The 21345-nt window shown below is 44.3% G+C and overlaps 1 protein-coding gene across 1 annotated transcript; it reads left to right on the top strand.

Annotated features, from left to right (window-relative positions):
- Positions 1 to 2777: 2777 nt before the first annotated feature.
- atp6v1b2 (ATPase H+ transporting V1 subunit B2) lies at positions 2778 to 11050 on the top strand. Its single transcript, XM_082542445.1, is given in 16 exon segments — positions 2778 to 2856; positions 3682 to 3781; positions 3783 to 3955; positions 4619 to 4674; positions 4888 to 4986; positions 5070 to 5163; positions 5276 to 5353; positions 6398 to 6537; positions 6650 to 6751; positions 6889 to 6986; positions 7365 to 7488; positions 7576 to 7726; positions 7819 to 7901; positions 8054 to 8158; positions 8238 to 8367; positions 10319 to 11050. Coding segments are annotated over 15 exon segments (1605 nt in total). The 5' UTR covers positions 2778 to 2856; positions 3682 to 3746; the 3' UTR covers positions 10456 to 11050.
- The last annotated feature ends 10295 nt before the right edge of the window (positions 11051 to 21345 follow it).

Raw genomic sequence — 21345 nt, 5'->3', positions numbered from 1 at the left:
TTTCTCCTGTTTTGGCTTCCCTTCATTGGCTTCTTGTTAAATCCAGAATTGAATTCAAAATCCTGCTCCTCACATACAAGGTCTTAAATAATCAGGCCCCATCTTATCTTAATGACCTTGTAGTACCATATCACCCTATTAGAGCACTTCGCTCTCGCTCTGCAGGCCTACTTGTTGTTCCTAGAGTATTTAAAAGTAGAATGGGAGGCATAGCCTTCAGTTTTCAGGCCCCTCTTCTGTGGAACCAGCTTCCAGTTTGGATTCAGGAGACAGACACTATCTCTACTTTTAAGATTACTTTTTGTTAAATCATATAGTCAGGGCTGGATAAGGTGACCCTGAATCCTCCCTTAGTTATGCTGCAATAGTTGTAGGCTGCTGGGGGATTCCCATGATGCACTGGGTATTTCTTTTTCAGTCACCTTTCTCACTCACTATGTATTAACAGACCTCTCTGCATTGAATCATATCTGTTATTAACCTCTGTCTCTCTTACACAGCATGTGTTTTATCCTGTCTTCCTTCTCTCACCCCAACGGGTCGCAGCAGATGGCCGCCCCTCCCTGAGCCTGGTTCTGCCGGAGGTTTCTTCCTGTTAAAAGGGAGTTTTTTCTATCCACCGTCACCAGAGTACTTGCTCTAAGGGGGTCATATGATTGTTGTGTTTTTGTCTGTATGTATTATTGTAGGGCCTACCTTACAATATAAAGTGCCTTGAGGCGTCTGTTGTTGTGATTTGGTGCTAAATAAATAAAATTGAATTGAATTGAAATTGAACTGAATTTGTCCAAATAATCAATCATTAAGAAAAATGTGCTCACATTAAACTGAACATTTAGTACTCATCTAATTCGATTAAATTTAATGTTTTACAAAATTTGAACATTAAAAAGGTTCAAATTTGGACTCGAGTCAATTTCATGTTTCCTTCAGTCAGACTGAAAAACGTTTAAGCGCGTCGTTTTTCATCCCTAAGCACACGCTGTGAGCGGGCTGTGCGAGCCAGACTCAGACACAGCAGGCTGAAGTTAGCTGGGATTATTCACCTTGCAGTCAGACTCTGCCCCACGATGTCAGCACCACTGTGCTGTCACACACAGGAAACACTCTTACATACTCTGACCGCCTGCCCCAGGAGACCCATATACACCCGCCACCTAAAATAGTCCACGGCAGCTGCGCGTCTGGTCTGTTCACCACAGAGCAGTTTTTCAGGAAGTGACATCAGACATGTTTCAGGCGTTCAGAGGATACGCTGGGTTCTGAGCTCAGAGACGCAGACACAGCGCAGGAAATGTTGAAGTTGATGGTTTGATTCCCACAGCAACAGGGCAAGACATCAGGTTACATCACTGATGCTCCAGCTCCCCCTGGTGGCCAAACATGTGCATAAACAGTCAGTTCCATGACATCTGTGGCTGTAGCACCTGAACAGGTAGAAGAAATCTCTGCATCTGTCTGTGAAGAAGAAAGCTGTCAGCGTGTGCGAAACATTTATTGTGTCCCACTTTGAATAAACTCATTTAATAATTTGTTGCGTAATAATCCATCTGTCTGATGGAGAAATGTCTGTCTGTGTGATCATGTTAAAATTCTGAGTGAAGACTGTAAAACTGGACAAAACGTAGTTTAGGCTAACTTTTAAAGCAGGGTGAGACAGTCTGAAGCTGTTCTGAGGGCAAAGTTTCCATCCACTCATCAACATCAGGGTCATTTTGGGCTTTTAATGATTTCTTTGAGTGGCTATGTTTCCAGGTTGGAATGATTGTCCAACATCTTTACTGACTTTAAAGAACAAGTTTGACTTTATTTGGGATTTTCAAAATAAAGTTCACAATTCAGTTTTATCGATATATTTAGCATGAAATCACAGCAGCAGTCACCTGAAGGCACTTTATATGAGCAAGCGCTTTGGTGACAGTGGGAAAGAACACCCTTTTCAACAGGAAGGGAATTAGGCTCAGCTCCGACTGGTTGGGAGTGAGGGGAGGAAGACAGGACAAAGATAATTGTTTAGTTTCATGGCACAGACCTAGCTTTTAACCAGAGTCCACAAACTTTCCACAGGGTTGAGGTCGGAGCTTTGAGAAGAACTTTCCAGAAGCTTAATGTTATCCTGCTTTATCCAAAACCAGTTCGGATGTGCGTTTGGGATCATTGTTCTGCTGGAACACAGTGGGGGTGTCCAAATGGTAAATGCTCTGTATTTGTATAGCGCTTTACTTGGTCCTAAGGACCCCAAAGCGCTTTACACTATACACAGTCATCCACCCATTCACACACTGGTGATGGCAAGCTACAGTGTAGCCACAGACGCCCTCGGCCCCACTGACAGAGGGGAGGCTGCCGGACACTGGCGCCACCGGGCCCTCCGACCACCACCAGTAGGCAACGGGTGAAGTGTCTTGGCCAAGGACACAACGACCGAGACTGTCGGAGCTCGAACCGGCAACCTTCCAATTACAAGACGAACGCCCAACTCTTGAGCCACGATCGCCCCAAATTCATAGTCTAGCCTTCAGTTTTTGTGTCTTGGTAGAGTTTAATAAAAACTCAGCTGCCTGCTCCTTGCTATGTAAAATATAACAGGACACTGGCGTAAATTCTCGATCATGTCACACTTCTGTTTAATCAGTTTTCTGTTTGACATTTATTCAGCTGTGTGAAAACTATAACTATAATCTCAGCCAAACTGATTTACTCACGAACAAATAAAACAGAAAAAAGCCAAACAAAAACATTTTCAAATTATCTAAGTGACTTATGTATCATGTTTAACCTGAGTAGCGAAAGACCGCGGGGATGGTGGCTGAAAACAATAGTTCACTGTTCTCACCCCGGCTAGCTATTGAGCGGGTGGGTAACAGATGTCTCAGAAAAAGTCGGAGGACTTTTGCAAATATGTGATGGCTTGATAAACCAAGCAGATATTTGAAATTTACACTCCTACATTCTCGCCTTAAAAGTTTATTTTGTAACCCAGAAAAAGTAATAAGAGCAAAATTAAAACTAAGTAACTGCCACCATTGTTGGAAACTGGAATTGGCTGGGCTGTGCTGTGAATTCTGGGATATGGTGGGCCAGCAAGGATACACCCGACCCATCCTTCAAATCTGGGGAAAAGGAGGACGCATTTGTTGGCCGCATTTGGAGGAGTCTATGAATTTGGACAGCCTTCGTCACGTCGCTGTAACATAATCGGCCTACAAATGTAGTCTCAGGAGGATGCAGCCTATGAATTTGGACACCCTTAGTGTCCAAGTTTCAAACATCTAGCTGTTGATTTGAGGTGAAGTTGATGAATTTGAAGGCAGTCCTCCTCCTTCATTATTCAAGCCACTGACTGCGAAACAGCCCAGAGCATGATGCTACCAACACCATGCTTCAGTGCTCTTCGGTTTGGAAGCCTCACCTTTACTCCTCCAAATATACCTCTTATCATCGTGTCTTATAAATTCATACATTTATATGTATTCTAATTATAACATTATTGTTTTTATTCTAATGAGAAGTTTAGATAAAAAGTGCAATATTATTACAAAAATAATTTATTGACAAAAAGCTCAGTTAAATGTAATATTTTCAAACATCAGCTTTTCTTTTATTCATTCACATTGTTATATAATAATAATAATAATAATAATAATAATAATAATAATAATAATAATAATGTTGTTTTAGCATCACTGAGGTTCCATAGACACATTCCTCGGCGTCCTTTCTGATGCAGCTGAAGTTTCGTGCGCATGCGCCGCTGCTGTCACGACTCGGACGCCGCTGCGGGGAAACATGGCGATGAAGGCGCTCAGAGGGATGGTGAACGGGGCGATGAGCGAGCTGTCCTCGGCCGTCAGCGGGAGCAGAGCCCCGGCCGCCGCTCCTACCTCCGCCACCGCTGCCGCCCGGGAACATGTGATGGCCGTCAAACGGGATTACATCTCCCAGCCGCGCCTCAGTGAGTCCCACCACCATCATTATCATCATCATCATTATCAGGCAGACTGAGGTCCGCAGCAGGAGGAGGAGGATGAGGGTTAATGGAATAAACCAGGCGATGATGGAGGCTGAAAAAAACTCTCAGGTGCTGGCGTTGTAATCTCTTACTTTTGTCGGCTTGTAAATTACATGCTGAGCATTAAAAATGTTCCTGACAGCTCACCTATATATCTGTTTCTGCACTCTTTCACAGCAGTTCACAGTCACAGTTCAGAATAATGCTCCTGTGTCTGATCCTGGGAGTGTTTAGAGCAGGATTAAAGTGTTAGCGATGAGGCTCACCTGCACAGGTGAACATGTGCGAGCTCATTACACCCGTTCTTTCAGTGTGATGTGATTTAAAGTGAGAGGGAAACGCTCTTCAGAGGCTCGTGTTGAACAGAAACTTTTTTATTCATATTTAGGTTCTGCACACTGCAGAGTCTCTAAGGCTCGTATCTCCCGTCAGACTGTGGTTCATGTGACTTCCAGCAGGTGGAGACTTTGAGCTTATAAAAGAAGATTTCACATGTTGGAGAAACGGTGCTGTCATGTGGAGATCTGCAGCTGTGCAGCGCTCCACCTGTGCTCCACCTGTGCTCCACCCACGCTGTACTGACTTGTGCTGTTTTTGTCTCCTCAGCCTACAAAACAGTGTCTGGAGTCAACGGGCCGCTGGTGATCCTGGACCAGGTTAAGGTAAGAGGAAAACCTCCTCAGCTGTTTGTCTCAGCGTCCTCTTTACTAAGCGTCTCTCAATAAAACCAGCAGATCCTGCAGTCGGAGCGTCCTCACACCACGTTTAAATCCGTTTATGTAGTTTCCCTCAAATAAATGGTGAACTGTGCTATGTTTTCTGACACGTGTATAGTGGAGGTTGGTAACTCTCGTGGTCTCCCTTCACACCGACAGTTCCCAAGGTACGCCGAGATCGTCCACCTCACGCTGCCGGATGGAACCAGGAGGAGCGGCCAGGTGCTGGAAGTCACCGGCTCCAAAGCTGTGGTGCAGGTATTCACATCAGTCTGACACAATGTGGGCACTTCCAGAAGGACCCCGATGAACTGTTTCCTCCTCCGCTCTGCCTTCTGCAGGTGTTTGAGGGGACTGCAGGCATCGATGCCAAGAAGACCAGCTGCGAGTTCACAGGTGACATATTACGGACGCCGGTCTCAGAGGACATGCTGGGTACGTCACGTGACAGAATGAAGTTCACAAAGGTCCTCATGAATCCCCGTCCGCTGTTGAATGTGTGATGAGGTCCTCAGATGTGTGCTGAGGCGTGTTTTTGTGTTTGCAGGTCGTGTGTTTAACGGGTCGGGTAAACCCATCGACCGAGGACCCGCTGTCCTGGCCGAAGACTTCCTGGACATCATGGGTATGTCTCTGCTTTGAGGAGACTTGCCATGATCTGATTGGTGCAGCAGTCTGATGCAAACATCTGAAACAGGCAGTAAAGTTTCTTCGACTTGTTCGGAGGAAAAATGTCAGAAATGAGAGAAAACACAGCAGATTTAACCTGATCTCAGTTTTAATGTTTTATAGAGACACACGTGGTCAAAATCAGGCTCTGTCTGTATGTTTGACTCGCAGTCACAGTAACGCCCACCTTCTCATTAATACCTCACCTCAGTGTGGAACATGTGGTTACACACTGACGTCACTCAGGGTTCGAGCTGGGCTTGATCGCGTGGACTCACATGCGGTTCAGGTCAAAGAACGACCCACAGAATCAAAAGTTTGGAGGTTTAATCGGAGAAAAGTCAGATTTCAGAAGGAGGGAAACGATAAAAACAGCTTTCTATGAGTTTTTAAGTAAAATGTGATTAGAATAAATTTAAAGGATGTGTTTTAGGACGTAGAGTTGTGGGCAGAGTCTCTTGTGCTGTGGGTCATGATGAGTTTATTTTTAGGAACTTTATTTCGCTAAACCGTGGCTCAGGGGGTTGGGAATCGCATCTGTAACCGGAAGGTCGCCGGTTCGATCCCTGGGCTCTCTGTCCTGGTCGTTGTGTCCCTGGGCAAGACACTTTACCCTACTTGCCTACTGGTGTTGGCCAGAGGGGCCGATGGCGCGATATGGCAGCCTCGCTTCTGTCAGTCTGCCCCAGGGCAGCTGTGGCTACAACTGTAGCTTGCCTCCACCAGTGTATGAATGTGAGAGTGAATGAATAGTGGTATTGTAAAGCGCTTTGGGTGCCTTGAAAAGCGCTATATAAATCCAATCCATTATAATTGTAGTTTTGAAATAGAAAAATACATTCAGTTTTCAGCTTTCATGTTGACTTCCTCGAGTCCTCATAAACTGCACCTGTGAATCTCCGTGTACTTGTCTCTGACTTCTTGGAGTTGTTATTATCTGCTGCAGTGGATCACGTGTTCAGTTCCTTCATACATGTGTTTGTAACCACGTTCTCCTCAGGACAGCCCATAAACCCTCAGTGCCGCATTTACCCTGAGGAGATGATCCAGACTGGCATCTCTGCCATCGATGGCATGAACAGCATCGCCAGAGGGCAGAAAATCCCCATTTTCTCTGCTGCCGGGCTGCCGCACAACGAGGTACTCGCACCCTACTCCGAGAGGGGGCAGGGTCGGTAAACACATCACCTCCTCTTCATTATTGTGATGTAATGACTGAAAAGGAAATCAGATCCCTCTTCTTCTGTCTCAGATTGCAGCTCAGATCTGCCGGCAGGCCGGTTTGGTGAAGAAGTCAAAGGACGTGATGGACTACAGCGAGGACAACTTTGCCATTGTTTTTGCCGCCATGGGGGTGAGTTCTTCAGATGCTTCCTCATCAGAAGCCTCTGAATATGAGAGCAAGTTTATTGATGTCTTAAAGCTGCCCCACACACTCAGCACCTGCAAACTCCCACTCACAGAGCTCAGTGATCTACTCTCCGCCCTCAGGTGAACATGGAGACAGCCAGGTTCTTCAAGTCGGACTTCGAGGAGAACGGCTCCATGGACAATGTCTGCTTGTTCCTCAACCTGGCCAATGACCCGACGTAGGACAAAACATTAAGAACAAAGCTCACACACACACACACACACACACACACACACACACACACACACACACACACACACACACACACACACACACACACACATTTGCATACACACACAGACAAACAGACAGAGCTGAAGGCAGATTTCCAGGTGTTTCATAGATGATGTCAGATTTGCTGTATGGGCTGTGGGAGCGGGTCAAGTGTTTGGGGGTTCACCTTCAGGCGCTCAAACAGCAGTTTTGTAACGTTGCAGGAACACACAGGTGTGCTCTGCAGGTCGAGCTGTGTTCTTCTAAGAGTTAGTGATGGCTGAGGCTAACCTGCACCGGGGGTCGGCCCACATTCACAGATTATCGGGCCATTGTGTTGCAGAATCGAGCGGATCATCACCCCCCGCTTGGCACTGACGGCGGCCGAGTACTTGGCCTATCAGTGTGAGAAGCACGTGCTTGTCATCCTCACCGATATGAGCTCGTACGCAGAGGCGCTCAGAGAGGTCAGCTGCTCTTTCACTCTCACTTACCGTAACCCCAAATCGCTGCAGGAAACTGGAAATGATCATGTGATTGCTCCCCGCCGCCAGGTGTCCGCAGCCAGAGAGGAAGTGCCAGGACGCCGAGGTTTCCCCGGATACATGTACACCGACCTGGCAACCATCTATGAGAGAGCCGGCAGGGTTGAGGGACGCAGCGGCTCCATCACCCAGATCCCCATCCTCACCATGCCCAACGACGGTACACACACATACTCAGACACACACGTGCTCATCTCACATACAAAGGATTGGAATTTTGTGGATTTCACAGCAAGTTCTCATCTCTCGCAGACATCACCCATCCCATCCCTGACCTGACCGGGTACATCACTGAGGGACAGATCTACGTGGACAGACAGCTTCACAACAGACAGGTAACAAAGCTCCGCCTTCAGACGTCACCTGTGGAGCTCTGAGCTCTGTAGCCGGCCTCAGGTAGAGGAATGCCAGGCTCTGTCAGTCAACCTGGCATACGTCAGAGCCATCAGGTGACCCTGACCTGTCCTCCCCGTCTTCCTCCACTCAGATCTATCCTCCCATCAATGTGCTTCCGTCTCTCTCCCGTCTCATGAAGTCCGCCATCGGGGAGGGAATGACCCGCAGAGACCACTCTGACGTCTCCAACCAGCTCGTACGTATACACCTGCTCCAGGCTGCACGCTCCTGTCTTCCTGCTTAATCTAAGTGTGTGTGTGTCTGTGTGTGTGCAGTATGCCTGTTATGCTATAGGGAAGGATGTCCAGGCCATGAAGGCAGTGGTGGGAGAGGAGGCTCTGACGGCCGATGATCTGCTGTACCTGGAGTTCCTCACCAAGTTTGAGAAAAACTTCATCTCTCAAGGTGCCATTGGACTCTTTGTTTGCTTGTTTGTTCACCTTTATGTAACTACGTTGAACAGATCCAGCTTTCTTTGGAAAGCTGGTTAGGATTTATTAATTGCTTTAATCAAAATCAAATCAAATCAAAATGTATTTATATAGCACATATTAAAACAACAGTGTTGACCATAGTGCTTCACAGTCAATAAAAACATGAGACAGTTAAAACAAACAATAAAAGAGGACAACAAACAATAGGTAACAACACAACAAGCTAGAACAGCCAACTAGTTAGAATCAAAAGCCAAAGTAAAACGATACGTTTTAAGATGTGATTTAAAAGACTGGATAGACTCGGCAGTACGAATATGAACAGGGAGGTTATTCCAAAGTCTGGGTGCCACGGTTGCCAAGGCCCGGTCGCCTCTCGACTTCATTCGAGACCTAGGTTGTGCTAGGAGCCTGTGGTTGGACGATCTAAGTGCTCTGTTGGGATTGTATGAATGGAGTAAATCAGAAAGATAACTGGGCGCAAAATTATTCAAAATATTAAAAGTGAACAAAAGAATTTTAAAATCTATGAGATATTTAACAGGGAGCCAATGTAATTTGGCTAAAATTGGAGTTATGTGTTCATGAATTCTCGTACCTGTTAAAAGATGCGCAGCTGCATTTTGAATTAACTGGAGCCGGCAAAGAGAAGAGTGTTGGAGGCCTGAGTAGAGGGAGTTACAGTAGTCCAATCTGGATGTGATAAATGCGTGGATAAGCTTTTCAAGGTCCTTTAAAGGAAAGAACGGCTTTGCTTTGGAAATCTGACGCAACTGGTAAAAGCTGTTTTTTACCACAGTGGAGACCTGTTTCTCGAGTTTAAAAGAGCCATCCAGGAACACTCCGAGGTTTCTTACAGTGGACGAAAGATGGCTAGCGAGAGGGCCTAGGGCATCAGCTAACTGGTCTAGTGATTTTGGTCTTCGTTCAATGTAAGAAAATTATGTGATAAACAAATTTTAACTTCATGCAAACAGTTGAACAGAGGTTGCAAAGAAGCAGACACATCGGATTTCAAAGGTGAATAAATCTGGATATCATCGGCATAACAGTGAAAGGAGATGTTTTATTTTCTAAAAATTAATCCCAAGGGCAACATGTACAAAGAGAAAAGAGCAGGACCAAGCACGGACCCTTGAGGCACACCACAATAAATAGGGGCAGAAGCCGAGGAGTGTTGCTGTAGTTAGTGAGACCATTAGGGTCAAGATTTTGCTTTTTCATAATAGGTTGCACAACAGCATGCTTAAAGACAGACGGTACACAACCTGATGACAATGATGCATTCAGCAGAGATAAGATACAAGGACCAATAACATGTAAAGCTTCCTTAAAGAAACGAGAAGGAAGAATATCATGCGGGGAACCAGAGATTTTGAGATGATCAATTATATCTTTTAAAGCAGAATAAGACACTGGCTCAAACTGTTGAAAGACAGTCAAGCATTCAGAAGCTGGAACTGGGTCTAAAACTGATGATGGATGAGATGGATGAGAAGCCCTTAGAGCTGAGATTTTATCAGAGAAATACTTTAAGAATTTATCACAAAGAGCAGGGGAAGCATCCCTATAAGTGGTAGTGCGAGGGTTTATCACAGAATTAAAAGTATTAAAAAGTGCTCGGGGGTTGTGGCTATTAGTCATAATAATGCTAGACAAAAAGGCAGATTTGGCAGCTTTAACAGACTTTTGATACTTAAATAAACTTTAATAAATCCTAACTCCCAGTCAGAGATGACAGGTACGATGATGATGGTTATCAGCTTTCTCTGTTAACCCGGGTTATCTGCTTCAGGCTCTGAGTGCCCTCACATTAGGAGGAGCATTTCACGGGTCATGTGACTCTTTGTCCACCCGATACCCACATCAAACTGCTGTGATGTCAGACACTGGTGTTCACCTGTCCCTGTGTTTGTGTTTAGGTGCCTATGAGAATCGCAGCGTGTTTGAGACTCTGGACATTGGCTGGCAGCTCATGAGGATCTTCCCCAAAGAGATGCTTAAGAGGATCCCCCAGAGCACACTGGCCGAGTTCTACCCCCGAGAGGCCAAACACTAACTAGACACACACACAGACACACACACACTGCTTCCTGCCCTCGCTGTGTTCGTACAGTGTAGTGATGTGATGCTGTGACGTTCTCACACTCATGACCTTCATGTCCTGCTTCCACTCAGAGAGGAAGGAGACGAGGAGGAGGAGCCTGCACATCAGCGTGTTCATGATGATGATGATTTGCACTCTGTGGTCAGTTTAACGTCAGAGGTTATTTTATGAGGACCTGCAGAACTTCAGCAGAGACAGATGTTGAATCCAGATGTTCTGTCGTGCTCATTTCATGCCGCATTAGAAATGCTGATGTCTTCTGATCAAGGTCAAAATAATAATTCAAACACATCCAAAGAAAAGTGTAAATTCCATTTTTATTGTGTCTTTAAATCAGGTGTGAGGTTCTGTGCGTTCTGTGCGGTTCTTGTGGTTCCTTTAGATTCAGTGTACTCTTTTTTTTTTTTTTTTCTCATGCCAAAAGCTTGATGTGACGATGAATGTGTGTGTTCTTTGTAGGCACTGCGTGCTCATTGGTGGATGTACAAACTGCATGCATCGCCGCTGAATGTTTCCTGTTGGTGCCTGAAGTGCAGTCTGAAATAAAAGCTGCTGTGTCATCATTCCTGAGCGGTCGTGTGTTTAATGCCGTGTATGAACACAGCTGTGGGTTAACATGAAGGAGTCTGAGCAGCAAGGAGGTCGTGGTGGATGGACGGCTGGAGCACGGGATGGTGTGACATGGAAACACCTACACCCTCTTAAAAACATCCTTAAACTCATGAATCTTCTTCCAGAAAACTCCTCTCACTACATATGTGTGTGTATCCACACAAACGCAGCTCAGCTCAACCACCGGGTGAGCACAGGTAGCTGGGAGGAAGTTTACACGAGGACAGCCCAGTGCTGCTACCAGCTGCTCCCCAGGTGAGTCTGTTTCCCACATACCTGCGTCAGCTGCAGCCAGAGTGAGAGCAGGATGGGCTACAGGTGTGCTTTATAACCCAGTACACTAAGTGAATTATAGTTCAGTCTGCTGAGACACCTGAGTCACCTTTCCTGTGGATGCGTCACTCATGGGTCCACACAGCTGCACATTATTAATGCTGCAGATTCACAGAAATCTGTAAAGTGCATGAAAACACAAAGGGCATAGCAGCAGCTCAGAGCCCAGACCTCCACCAAAACAGAGCTCCATCAACATCCATCAAACTGTTTTTACATCTTACTGATGAACTGAAGCTCCTGAGACTCATTACATCACTTATTCACTAATAAATATCCATCAGTGAGCTCACAATAAGTCACAATAAGTTACCTAGGGAGCGACAGGTGAACTCCTTTAATTAAAGGAGTCCAACAGATGCTTGAACCTGTTATTGGAAGTGTCTGGGAAAGTTATGAATCCATAAAAGTTAATTTATCTCTCTTAATGAATGAGAATCACCTGCTGTGTTGCTTATTTCATTATAATTTAGGATTTTATCAAAGCGCCCAGATAGTTTGTTGAACTTAAACCTCAGTCTCAGCACAGCCTGAACAGGAACTTTATGCTTTGCACTGCTTGAAGCTGCCGTGGAGGACTGTGTGGGGAACAGCTGGAGCTTCATGCAGAGCTCTGTGAGCACGCGCACGACAAACACACAGCTTGAAGTGCAGGAACAAAAGTGCTGCAAAATTGTAAAAGAGTCAGAGCAGAAGATTCCAGTTAAAGCCTAAAAAAATCCACACCGAGTCCCCGTGGACGCCGACCAGCTACAGGAGAGGTCGATGACGTCACGGCAGCAAACACCCACGTTAAAAACAGTGACAGACACGAATCAACTGCTGGTGCTCCACTCAGTCCCTGCAGTTCTTCAGGGGTCCACAGGGAGGTGCTGTTGGCCTGTACGTGATCCTCCAGTATCACTGCCTGCATCCCTCTGAGAGCATCACCTTAAACCACCACAAGCTGCTGCTGCTTCTGACCACACTGCACTTCCTGTGGTGAAGAAACAGGCGTCCTAACTGACCAATCACAACACATTACAGCACACATGCTGACATTTGTCCGAATGGGGAAATATGCAGGCGAGAGAGAGCAGTGACTGTATTTTCCACGTTCAGCATGGAGAGAAAGTAATATACACAGACTGTATATAAAAGACGGCACTGTGACATCACCAATCAGTTAGCACTTTAACTGCTGTGTGTTGGGGTTAGGAAGCTGGATATGATGGTTAACAGACCTCAACAACGTCAGACTTCAGAGGAGGCGCCCCCTGATGGTCATTAGAAAACATTTCAGGCACCTGGAAGCTACCTACATATACATATCTTTCATATACAGTCTATAGTGGCCATCTCTTGGCCCTGCCCCTTTAGTATATTTAAATCTAAGTCAATCATCCTTCTTGTCCTCGGTCTCCATCTTTCTCCATCCTCCTGCAGCCAGACAAAGAGTGGTTTGTGTTTTCCTCCCACACCTGTGCGCTCTCTCAGCTTTCACAGGACAAACAGTCATTAACATCAACATGATGGCAACCATTGTTCCTGCGTTAGTTCCTGTGAGTGGCTTTAAGGCTTTTATAAAAACATCTTTGTCTTTTTTTTTTCACCTGAAGTTTCCTGCTGCTCTGCTCCATCTCCTTGTTTTATATGTTTACCACCAAATCAGTGAGAAATAATCATGTCTTTAGAAGTTTGGGAATTTAAAATCAGCTTGTGTGTTTGTAGGCGTGTTTGTGGCCCTGCAGGTCTGCAGATGTCCAGGAGGACAGCCTGAGCAGAGGGTTAGAGGGTAGGGTTTTTTCTTTATGCAGACTCACACGTGCCTTTGCATGACCGCTGCATATCTTCAGTTTCCCATCCTCCAGGCACAAACCAGCTTTGTTCTGATGAAAGGAACTCGCTGTTATCTTCTGTTACTTCACATGCTTTGATTTAACAGAATAATCAAACTGAGGGCTAGAGGAGGAGGAAGTCCAGGCGGGGGGTGGGGGGTGGGAGGGCAGAGGCTGGAGAAACTGCACGATCTGATATCCTCGTGTTGATGTTGTTCCCAGATCATCATACTAGATGTTGTTCCAGGATCAACAAGTGACCAATCAGAATGTTGTGACGTCATACTTTTGCGACTCCGGGAAAAACCGCCTTAAAACAAAAAACTGTACTTAAGCTGCGAGAAATTGCTTCTGTCCGCCGATCAACGGACCCTGACCCTAACCCTAACCGTAACCCTTTAATAAATGAACTGATATTGTCCTTGCAACATTGGAATTTCATAAATGCACAAATGGCTTGGCGCGCAAAAGAATAACGTCAGAACAATGTGATTGGTCACTTGCAATGTTGAACCTGGAACAACATTTTCATGATGATCTGGGAACAACACCAACACGAGGATATCAGATCATCCACTAATACATACAGCAGGTCTGGGGCTCACTGATCCACAACACTTTTGTTTCTCTGTGTGAAACTCAAAAGTGTCTTTAGTATTTTTATCTGACTCTGAACCATATCAAATATCCAGATATTTTACCACAGTTAAAGTACTTATACTTCAATGCACTTTTAACAAGTAAGTCATAAAAAAAGTTATATCCTCCTACAGGTGTTATGAAGGTTTAAATTATCCACAGAGACCAAACAGTTTGTTTATCAGGCTGTAAACATGTTTATTTCTGCTGTAAAGATTTAAAATGTAGTCTATGGGCACTGACTCCCTGCCATTTAACGTGTGCTCTGTATTTTCACAGAGAGATAAATGCAGCGCTGATAGAGATGATATTTTGTGTCTCTGCCTGCAGTTATTTGCATGTCTCTTTGGAAGGAAGCCGGCCTGTTAAAATGTCAGCCCAAAGACTCAGGCTTATTTACATGCAGCTCCCCGTGGGACTAAGCTGACACCTCCCAGTGCCGCAGACAGACGGGAAATCCTCTCCTTGTTATTTACTTATGAATTATATTCTTCTTTGTCAAACTAATGTTTCCTCCTTCATAACAGTGCTATGGAGGGAGGATGTTTTTATAACTCACCTGTTTAAATTGCATTAATGCTTAGAGGTTGCATCATTAGGGGCGTGCCTTCTGTGACTGACAGGTGGATGCTGACACAGGCAGCTGTTGCTGCTAGCTGTCTGCTAGCTTCACCTGAACTGGACCTCTGGAGCGTTTTGGAGCATCTTTTAAATGACGTCATGTGACCAGCACTATGGCTGCTGTGAGGTTACTGTACTAACAGAGCGTTTTGACCTGTGTGCTTACACCAGGCAGGATAGTTTCTTCTCTATTTAGCCTGAAGAGTGTGGGACGGTCTCCACTCAGCCTCATCTGACATGACCTCAGAGAAAGGGGGCAGCGTTTCTGGGGGTCTGTTTGTTCTTTGCATGGTGGGGTTTGAACTTCCTGTGTGGATGCAGTAATGAGCTGCGATGGTTTTCAAAAGCATTTCTGAGCACCTGCAGTGATTTCCAGCACAGAATGAGGCCTGCTTGTAATCCTGGTGCTTTTAACAAAACTGGGTTTATTATTTTTCCACTACAATATCAGATTTTGCTACAAGAGTTCCTGTTTAAATTACCACATTTTTATTAAAGTGCTTCATGGTTTCAGTTTGACTCTCCTCTTCTCTTCTCTTCTCTTCTCTTCTCTTCTCTTCTCTTCTGCTGTTGACATGAATTTAAATGGACAAGTGTGAGGCTGTGATGTTGATGGATGGTGGCAGGTATGTGGCATCTCTGTCTCTGCACACTGCTCTGATTGCTCACAGTGACTGGTAACCCTGCCACCCTGTCACTGTGTGTGTGTGTATGTGTGTCTGTACGTGTGTGTGTCTGTACGTGTGTGTGTCAGTGTGTGTGTGGCGGCGGTGTTGGAGGGTCGGGCGTCTCCTCAGAGCATCTCTGTGCTTCGTGGTGCCCTCGGCTGAGTGTTTTACTGACCGCAGCAGTTTATGGAAACTTTAACACAAAAAACACAACAAAGGATGTTTGCAGATCAGATACAAATGACTTTTCATGACACTTCTTCAGCCGCGAGACAAAAAGCTGCTTTCGGCCGCTCTGTTATTCACTAGAGATCCCCACGGCAGGGGTGTGTATTCGATTTACACCACTTGAGATCATTGTCTCCTCCTGGGATCAAACAGGAATCTCTGGCACTTTACACAACAACAGTAATAACAGAAATAAACCAATGACTGATTTAAAAATGAATCCATGATGATTATTGATGTCAACAAAATCACTAAATAAAAATCACTAATAGGAAAGACAGTTTCTTCTCTGTTTTATAGGCTTTATATCCAAAGCATGATCCGCTCAATCACCCACCCACCGGTTTCTGGACATCAGTGTTTTGGAGATGTGAGTGCTGGGTAAGGCTGGCTGTTATATGTTAAAGCACACTTTGCTACTTTCATGTAACTAAACCCTGTTTGGGCCACACAGCATGTGTAAGGGGGGAGGGGTGAACAGAGTATTCACATGGTGATGTCACAGTGGGACGGTGGGACTGGAGAGGCGGGGCCTTTCTCAATATGCGTACTTGTGCGTACTTGCGTTCTTGTGTACTCGTGATACGTCATCAGTCGGAGACCAAGTACTGTTCCAATTCAAAGTACGCATCAAGCCGAGAACGCGAAAAAGTCCCGGATGTGTTCTCGCTCCGCCCGTTTTATCGAGCATGCATCAGTGGTAACTTGTGTGGACTTGGTACAGCTAAATATCCCAGAATGCATTTCGTCCAAAACCCAAACGCGGCAATGATGGAGGAGCGCGGCTAAAAACTTTTAAATATTACTCTTTCTGGGTCACAAAATAAACTTTTAAGTTATTTTCAAGCGAGAATGTAGCTGTGTAAACTTCAAATATCTGCTCGATTTATCAAGATATCATATATTTCCAAACGCGCTCCGACGTTTTTGGAGACGTCTGTGACCTGCCAGCTCCAAAGAAAACAGCGAGGTCGAGGATCATTAGAGCCGGCGAGAACAGCGGACTCTCGGCACATCGTTTTCAACCCCCCGCGGTCTTTTCGCTACTCAGGTTAAACAAACCCCAAACCCCAGCAGCTGTCTATTGTATTGAGTGTCCACTAAAATAAAAATAAAAAGCGTTCTAACATCTCACCTGGTTGTTTTTATTAAGGTATGTACATGTATGTACATGTACACTATTTTTATTAATAAAGATTTCACTACTGAGGTTAAACATGATATATAAGTAACTTAGATCACTTCTAAATGTTAATGTTTGGTTTATTTCAGTGTTTTATTTGTTCCTGAGTAAACCGGTTTGCCTGTGATTAAAGTTAAGCTTCATAACATATTACTCACAGTTAAATTAAGAGGGGACGGAAGTAAAAACTCCGGACCTGTGACATCATCAAGTACGCTGGTGTTCCAGTTGTACAAATCACGAGTCCGTGCTCGCGTACTTGACCCCCGTCACCTGCGAGGCCTCTGTTGTTCAATCTGAGCTTGTCGCAGATGCACAAACAAAGAATTTTTTTTTCTGAACAGAAACGCAGCCTCAAAGAGGAAAGTGGATTCAAACTTCATTGTGAACAGGATGTCAGTGAATGCATCAGGCAGTAAACTGACACTGACTGCAGTGAAACCACCCTGTTAATCTTCAGGAGCATCACTCTGACTTCTCTTTGTTAGCCCGTCTGATAAATGTCTGCAGCACTCCCACCCGGCCGCCTCAGCGTGTTTATTCTGATGTATTTCTGTGTGTGTGTGTGTGTTTGTGTCAATAAGCAGTCTAAAGGGTAGATAAACACACGCTTCCTGCACGGGGGGGAATTATTCATGAGCTGTCACTGTGTATTCCCCACCACACACACACACGTATAATTGAAATAACGATGTGAAATGAAAATACCTGTGCATGCTCTCTCTCTCTCTCTCTCTCTCTCACACACACACACACACACACACACACACACACGCACACACACACGCACACACGCACACACAGAGTAGTAAACAGAGTTTACTGGCTGATCTTCTGCTCATGATTGTTGAGCTGCAGTAATAGCAGCATAATGTGGTCCAATCAGTGTATGGCATCTGTCTGTCACTCCTTCACTCCTCTGTCAGTTTAAGGATGTAACAGGAAAGAGCAGGTATTTTTTATTATTCCAACAATCTTATAAGAGTTGGTAATTGTTTCACAAGTTAAAAGCTCGCCACATCTGTGAAATGTGAAAAGTGCTCACTGCAGAGAATAAAGAGCCTGAAGAACTCGACCGCTGCAGAATTTCTGCCAGACTTGAAACATGAAAAGTATGATAATCACAGACCTGCCACCATGAGTTTCACTGATGTCGCAGTCTGAAGCTTCAGCATTAGCATTTTCAACAGTCTGTTAGTACAGTAACCTCGTAGCAGCCATGTTATTGGTCACATGAAGTCATTAAAAATGCTCCAAAAGGCTCCAACAGGACAAACATGGTCCAGAGGCCCAGTTCAGGTGAAACTAGCAGCTGCAACCATCTGTGTCATCATCCACCTATCAGTCTGAGAGGCCACACCCTTAATAATGCAAACTGTTTTCAGACCTGCAGGTTGCTGCAGTGCTCCACTGCTTCCACTCTGCTGCAACCCTGTTGCTGTTCAGCTTGGATAAATGGGATTTGAACCCAATGAAGATTAAAGAATAAAAAAAGGGACACCTCAAAGAGTAGAAACAGCTCAGATGACGTCAGTAGTTGTCACGAAGCTTTCAGAGCGTTTCCATGGGAACAAATCCTACCGCACCTCCTGTCAGAGTCCATACGTTTAACCAGAATGCCGTGTTTTTCTTCACTATGCATTAGGCTGATGATCTGAAGTGGGAGTGTGTGTAAGTTATTAACCTGCACTCAAGGCCAGGCACTTCAGAGGAATCCCCCCTCACGGTGAAGTGTCGGGATTTTAAAAACAGCACTTCACATCAGATATCGGTCTGAGATTACAGAACAGAACAAAAAAAACATTTCAGACTACTTTTCTGCTCCATCACTTGATTTCAGAGGAAAATGCTGCAGAGCATTTATGGTTTACGGCATATTTGATGAGTTTAAATAACTCATCATGATGTGCTGCTACAGACTATCTTAACTGAGATTAATGCGACTGGAATGGCTCATTTAGAATAAGAAGTACTTTTAGTGTTTACTGGCAGCTTCATATCAGGAGCAGCTGTTCCCAAACTTTAATCTTCTGTGGCTTGTTATGATGTTGGTTAAAAGCTTGACAGTCACTTCTTTATTTCTGTTCTTTTGTCCTTTTCACAGGATAAAAAGGAGGTGAGGGTGAAAATCGATCAGGAAATTTGGCTTTTCCCACAGCTGTCAATAATTTAGAGTTTAGGAGCGACCTTAGCTTATTGCATCTTAGCTTAAGGAGGATTCAGTGTCAAATGGAAGAATGCAGTCCTATATTTTTTTTAATATGTTCATTGAAGGACAGAAATGACTCCAAGATTCCTTACATTGTTACTGGTAATGCCATCCAGAGTAAGAATCTGGTTAGATACCATATTTCTAAGATTTCCAGGGCCGAGTACAATAACCTCAGTTTTATCTGAATTTAGAAGCAGAAAATTAGAGGCCATCCAGGTCTTTATGCCTTTGAGAAATTCCTGCACTTTAACTGATTGGTGTGTGCTATCTGGCCTCATAGATAGAGAAATTTGTGTGTCATCTGCATAGCAGTGAAAGTGTATGCTATGTCTTCTAATGAACTGCCAAAGAGAAGCAGATTGGTCCTAGCACTGACCCCAGTGGAACTTTTACATGAACAAACTGACGTCTGTTGCACAGTTACGATTCTTTCATATCTGGTCGAAGTGTAGATGTTGATGTTTTCATGTAGAATCCAGGTCCAGTTAGACTGTCTCTTACAGTGCGAGAAATATCAATCAGGTATTTATTATTTAATGGATGAATTACATACGTGTTTCTTTCTAATGTGGTTAGAGTAGGGGTAGGCAACTCCAGGCCTCGAGTGCCGGTGTCCTGCAGGTTTTAGATCGCACCCTGGGTTAACACACCTGAATCAAATGATTAGTTCATTACCAGGCCTCTGCTGGAGAACTTCAAGAAATGCTGAGGAGTCATTTAGCCCTTTAAATCAGCTGTGATGGATCAAGTCAAGTCAAGTCAAGTTTATTTATAGAGCACATTTAAAAACAACCAAGGCTGACCAAAGTGCTGTACAGTAAATACAGATAAAAATACAATAGAACACAATTTCGTAAAACACCTCGCTGATCAAATAAAAAATAAATAAACAAATAAATTAAACCTTTCTAAAAGCCAATGAAAAGAGGTGAGTTTTAAGAGCAGTTTTAAAAGTTTCTAGGCTTTTGGAGAATCTGACGTGAGGAGGTAAACTGTTCCACAGTCTGGGTGCAGCCACAGCAAACGCCCTCTCTCCCTTTGTCTTTAATTTATACCTGGGAACATCTAAAAGCATCAGATCGGCTGACCTCAAAGATCTCCTGGGGCGATACGTACTAAGGAGTTCTGACAGGTAAGAAGGTGCAGTGCCATTTAAAACCTTAAAAGCCAGCAGTAAGATTTTAAAATCAATCCTAAAAGCAACTGGGAGCCAGTGGAGAGAGCAGAGAACCGGAGTGATGTGGTCTCTTTTTTTTGAACCGGTCAACAGGCAAGCGGCAGCGTTCTGCACCAGTTGAAGGCGATGTAGACAGGAACGATCTAGGCCAGCATAGAGGGAATTACAGTAGTCCAGCCGTGAAGTAATAAAAACATGGACCACTCTTTCTAGATCGTTCCTGCAAAGGTAAGACTTGACTTTGGCTAAAATCCGTAAATGATAAAAAGATCCCTTAACTACAGAGCTGATTTGTTTGGAGTTGCCTACCCCTGGGTTAGAGCATGGTTGCAAACAGCTACATGACAGCTTCTTACAGTATAAAGTGCATTCAGGTGATTTGGGACTATAAATCTATCTGTGCTGACATACAGCTAATAAATGAGAATATGAATAAGAAGACAGGAAACAAAGAGAGGAAAGAACAAAAAATGAAATGAGTACATGAGATGAGTGAACAAGGATAGGAATGGAGCACTGGAACCTAGGAAAGCAAACAAGTAGCCTTCAAGAAATAAGGAAAAGAAACAAGGCGAGGAACAGAGGAAAAACATGAGAATAGAAAGAAGTACTGGAAAGAAAAAAGAAATGGTGGTAGTAGTACAAAGGAAGCCAGGATAGAAAAGGAATAAGCAAAAGAAATCAGGGTAACAAATGAGGAGGGGAAAGAAGTCAAATATAGGAAAGGAGAAAAGAAAAGGAAATAAGGTGAAGGAGAAAGAAGATAGGAATAAAATCAGGACAGGAGAAGAGAGAGCTTGTCCTGATTCATTGAGGGATCTTTGATATTACACTGCTCGACCCGCCTCCCTCTGCTCCTCACTCGCCTCTTTCCTGTCAGTTTGTTCAGCTAACGAACTCTCGTTTGCATTTGGTACCCGAGGACACGGGCCTGTAACAAACAATAACGAGCAGCACTTTCAGGAAGACATCTACTGTGATGAAATCTACTCCCCACTGCTGCGGAATCCATTATTGTAAATTTAAATGTTATTAGGAAATAATCAGACAAGAGAGAGTTTTCAGGAAATGCTGTTACATGTTCAGTTTCTATGTCATATGTTAAAGCAAGATCTAGATTAAAGTGGTGGGTGGGTTCTTTACATTTTGAGAGAAGCCAATTGAGTCTAATAACAGATTAAATGCCGTGTTGAGGCTGTCATTTTTAGCATCTACATGGATGTTAAAATCACCCATAATAATTATTTCATCAGAGTTGAGCACTAAATCATATAAAAGGTCTGAGAAATCAGACAGAAACTCTGTGTAAGGCCCAGCTGACTGATAGATGATAACAAATAAGACTGTTTTTT

This window comes from Aulonocara stuartgranti (assembly GCF_965226115.1).
Source record: "Aulonocara stuartgranti genome assembly, chromosome: 7".
In the NCBI taxonomy this organism is placed as follows: domain Eukaryota; kingdom Metazoa; phylum Chordata; class Actinopteri; order Cichliformes; family Cichlidae; genus Aulonocara; species Aulonocara stuartgranti.
This window is presented reverse-complemented; position numbering and strand designations above follow the sequence as displayed.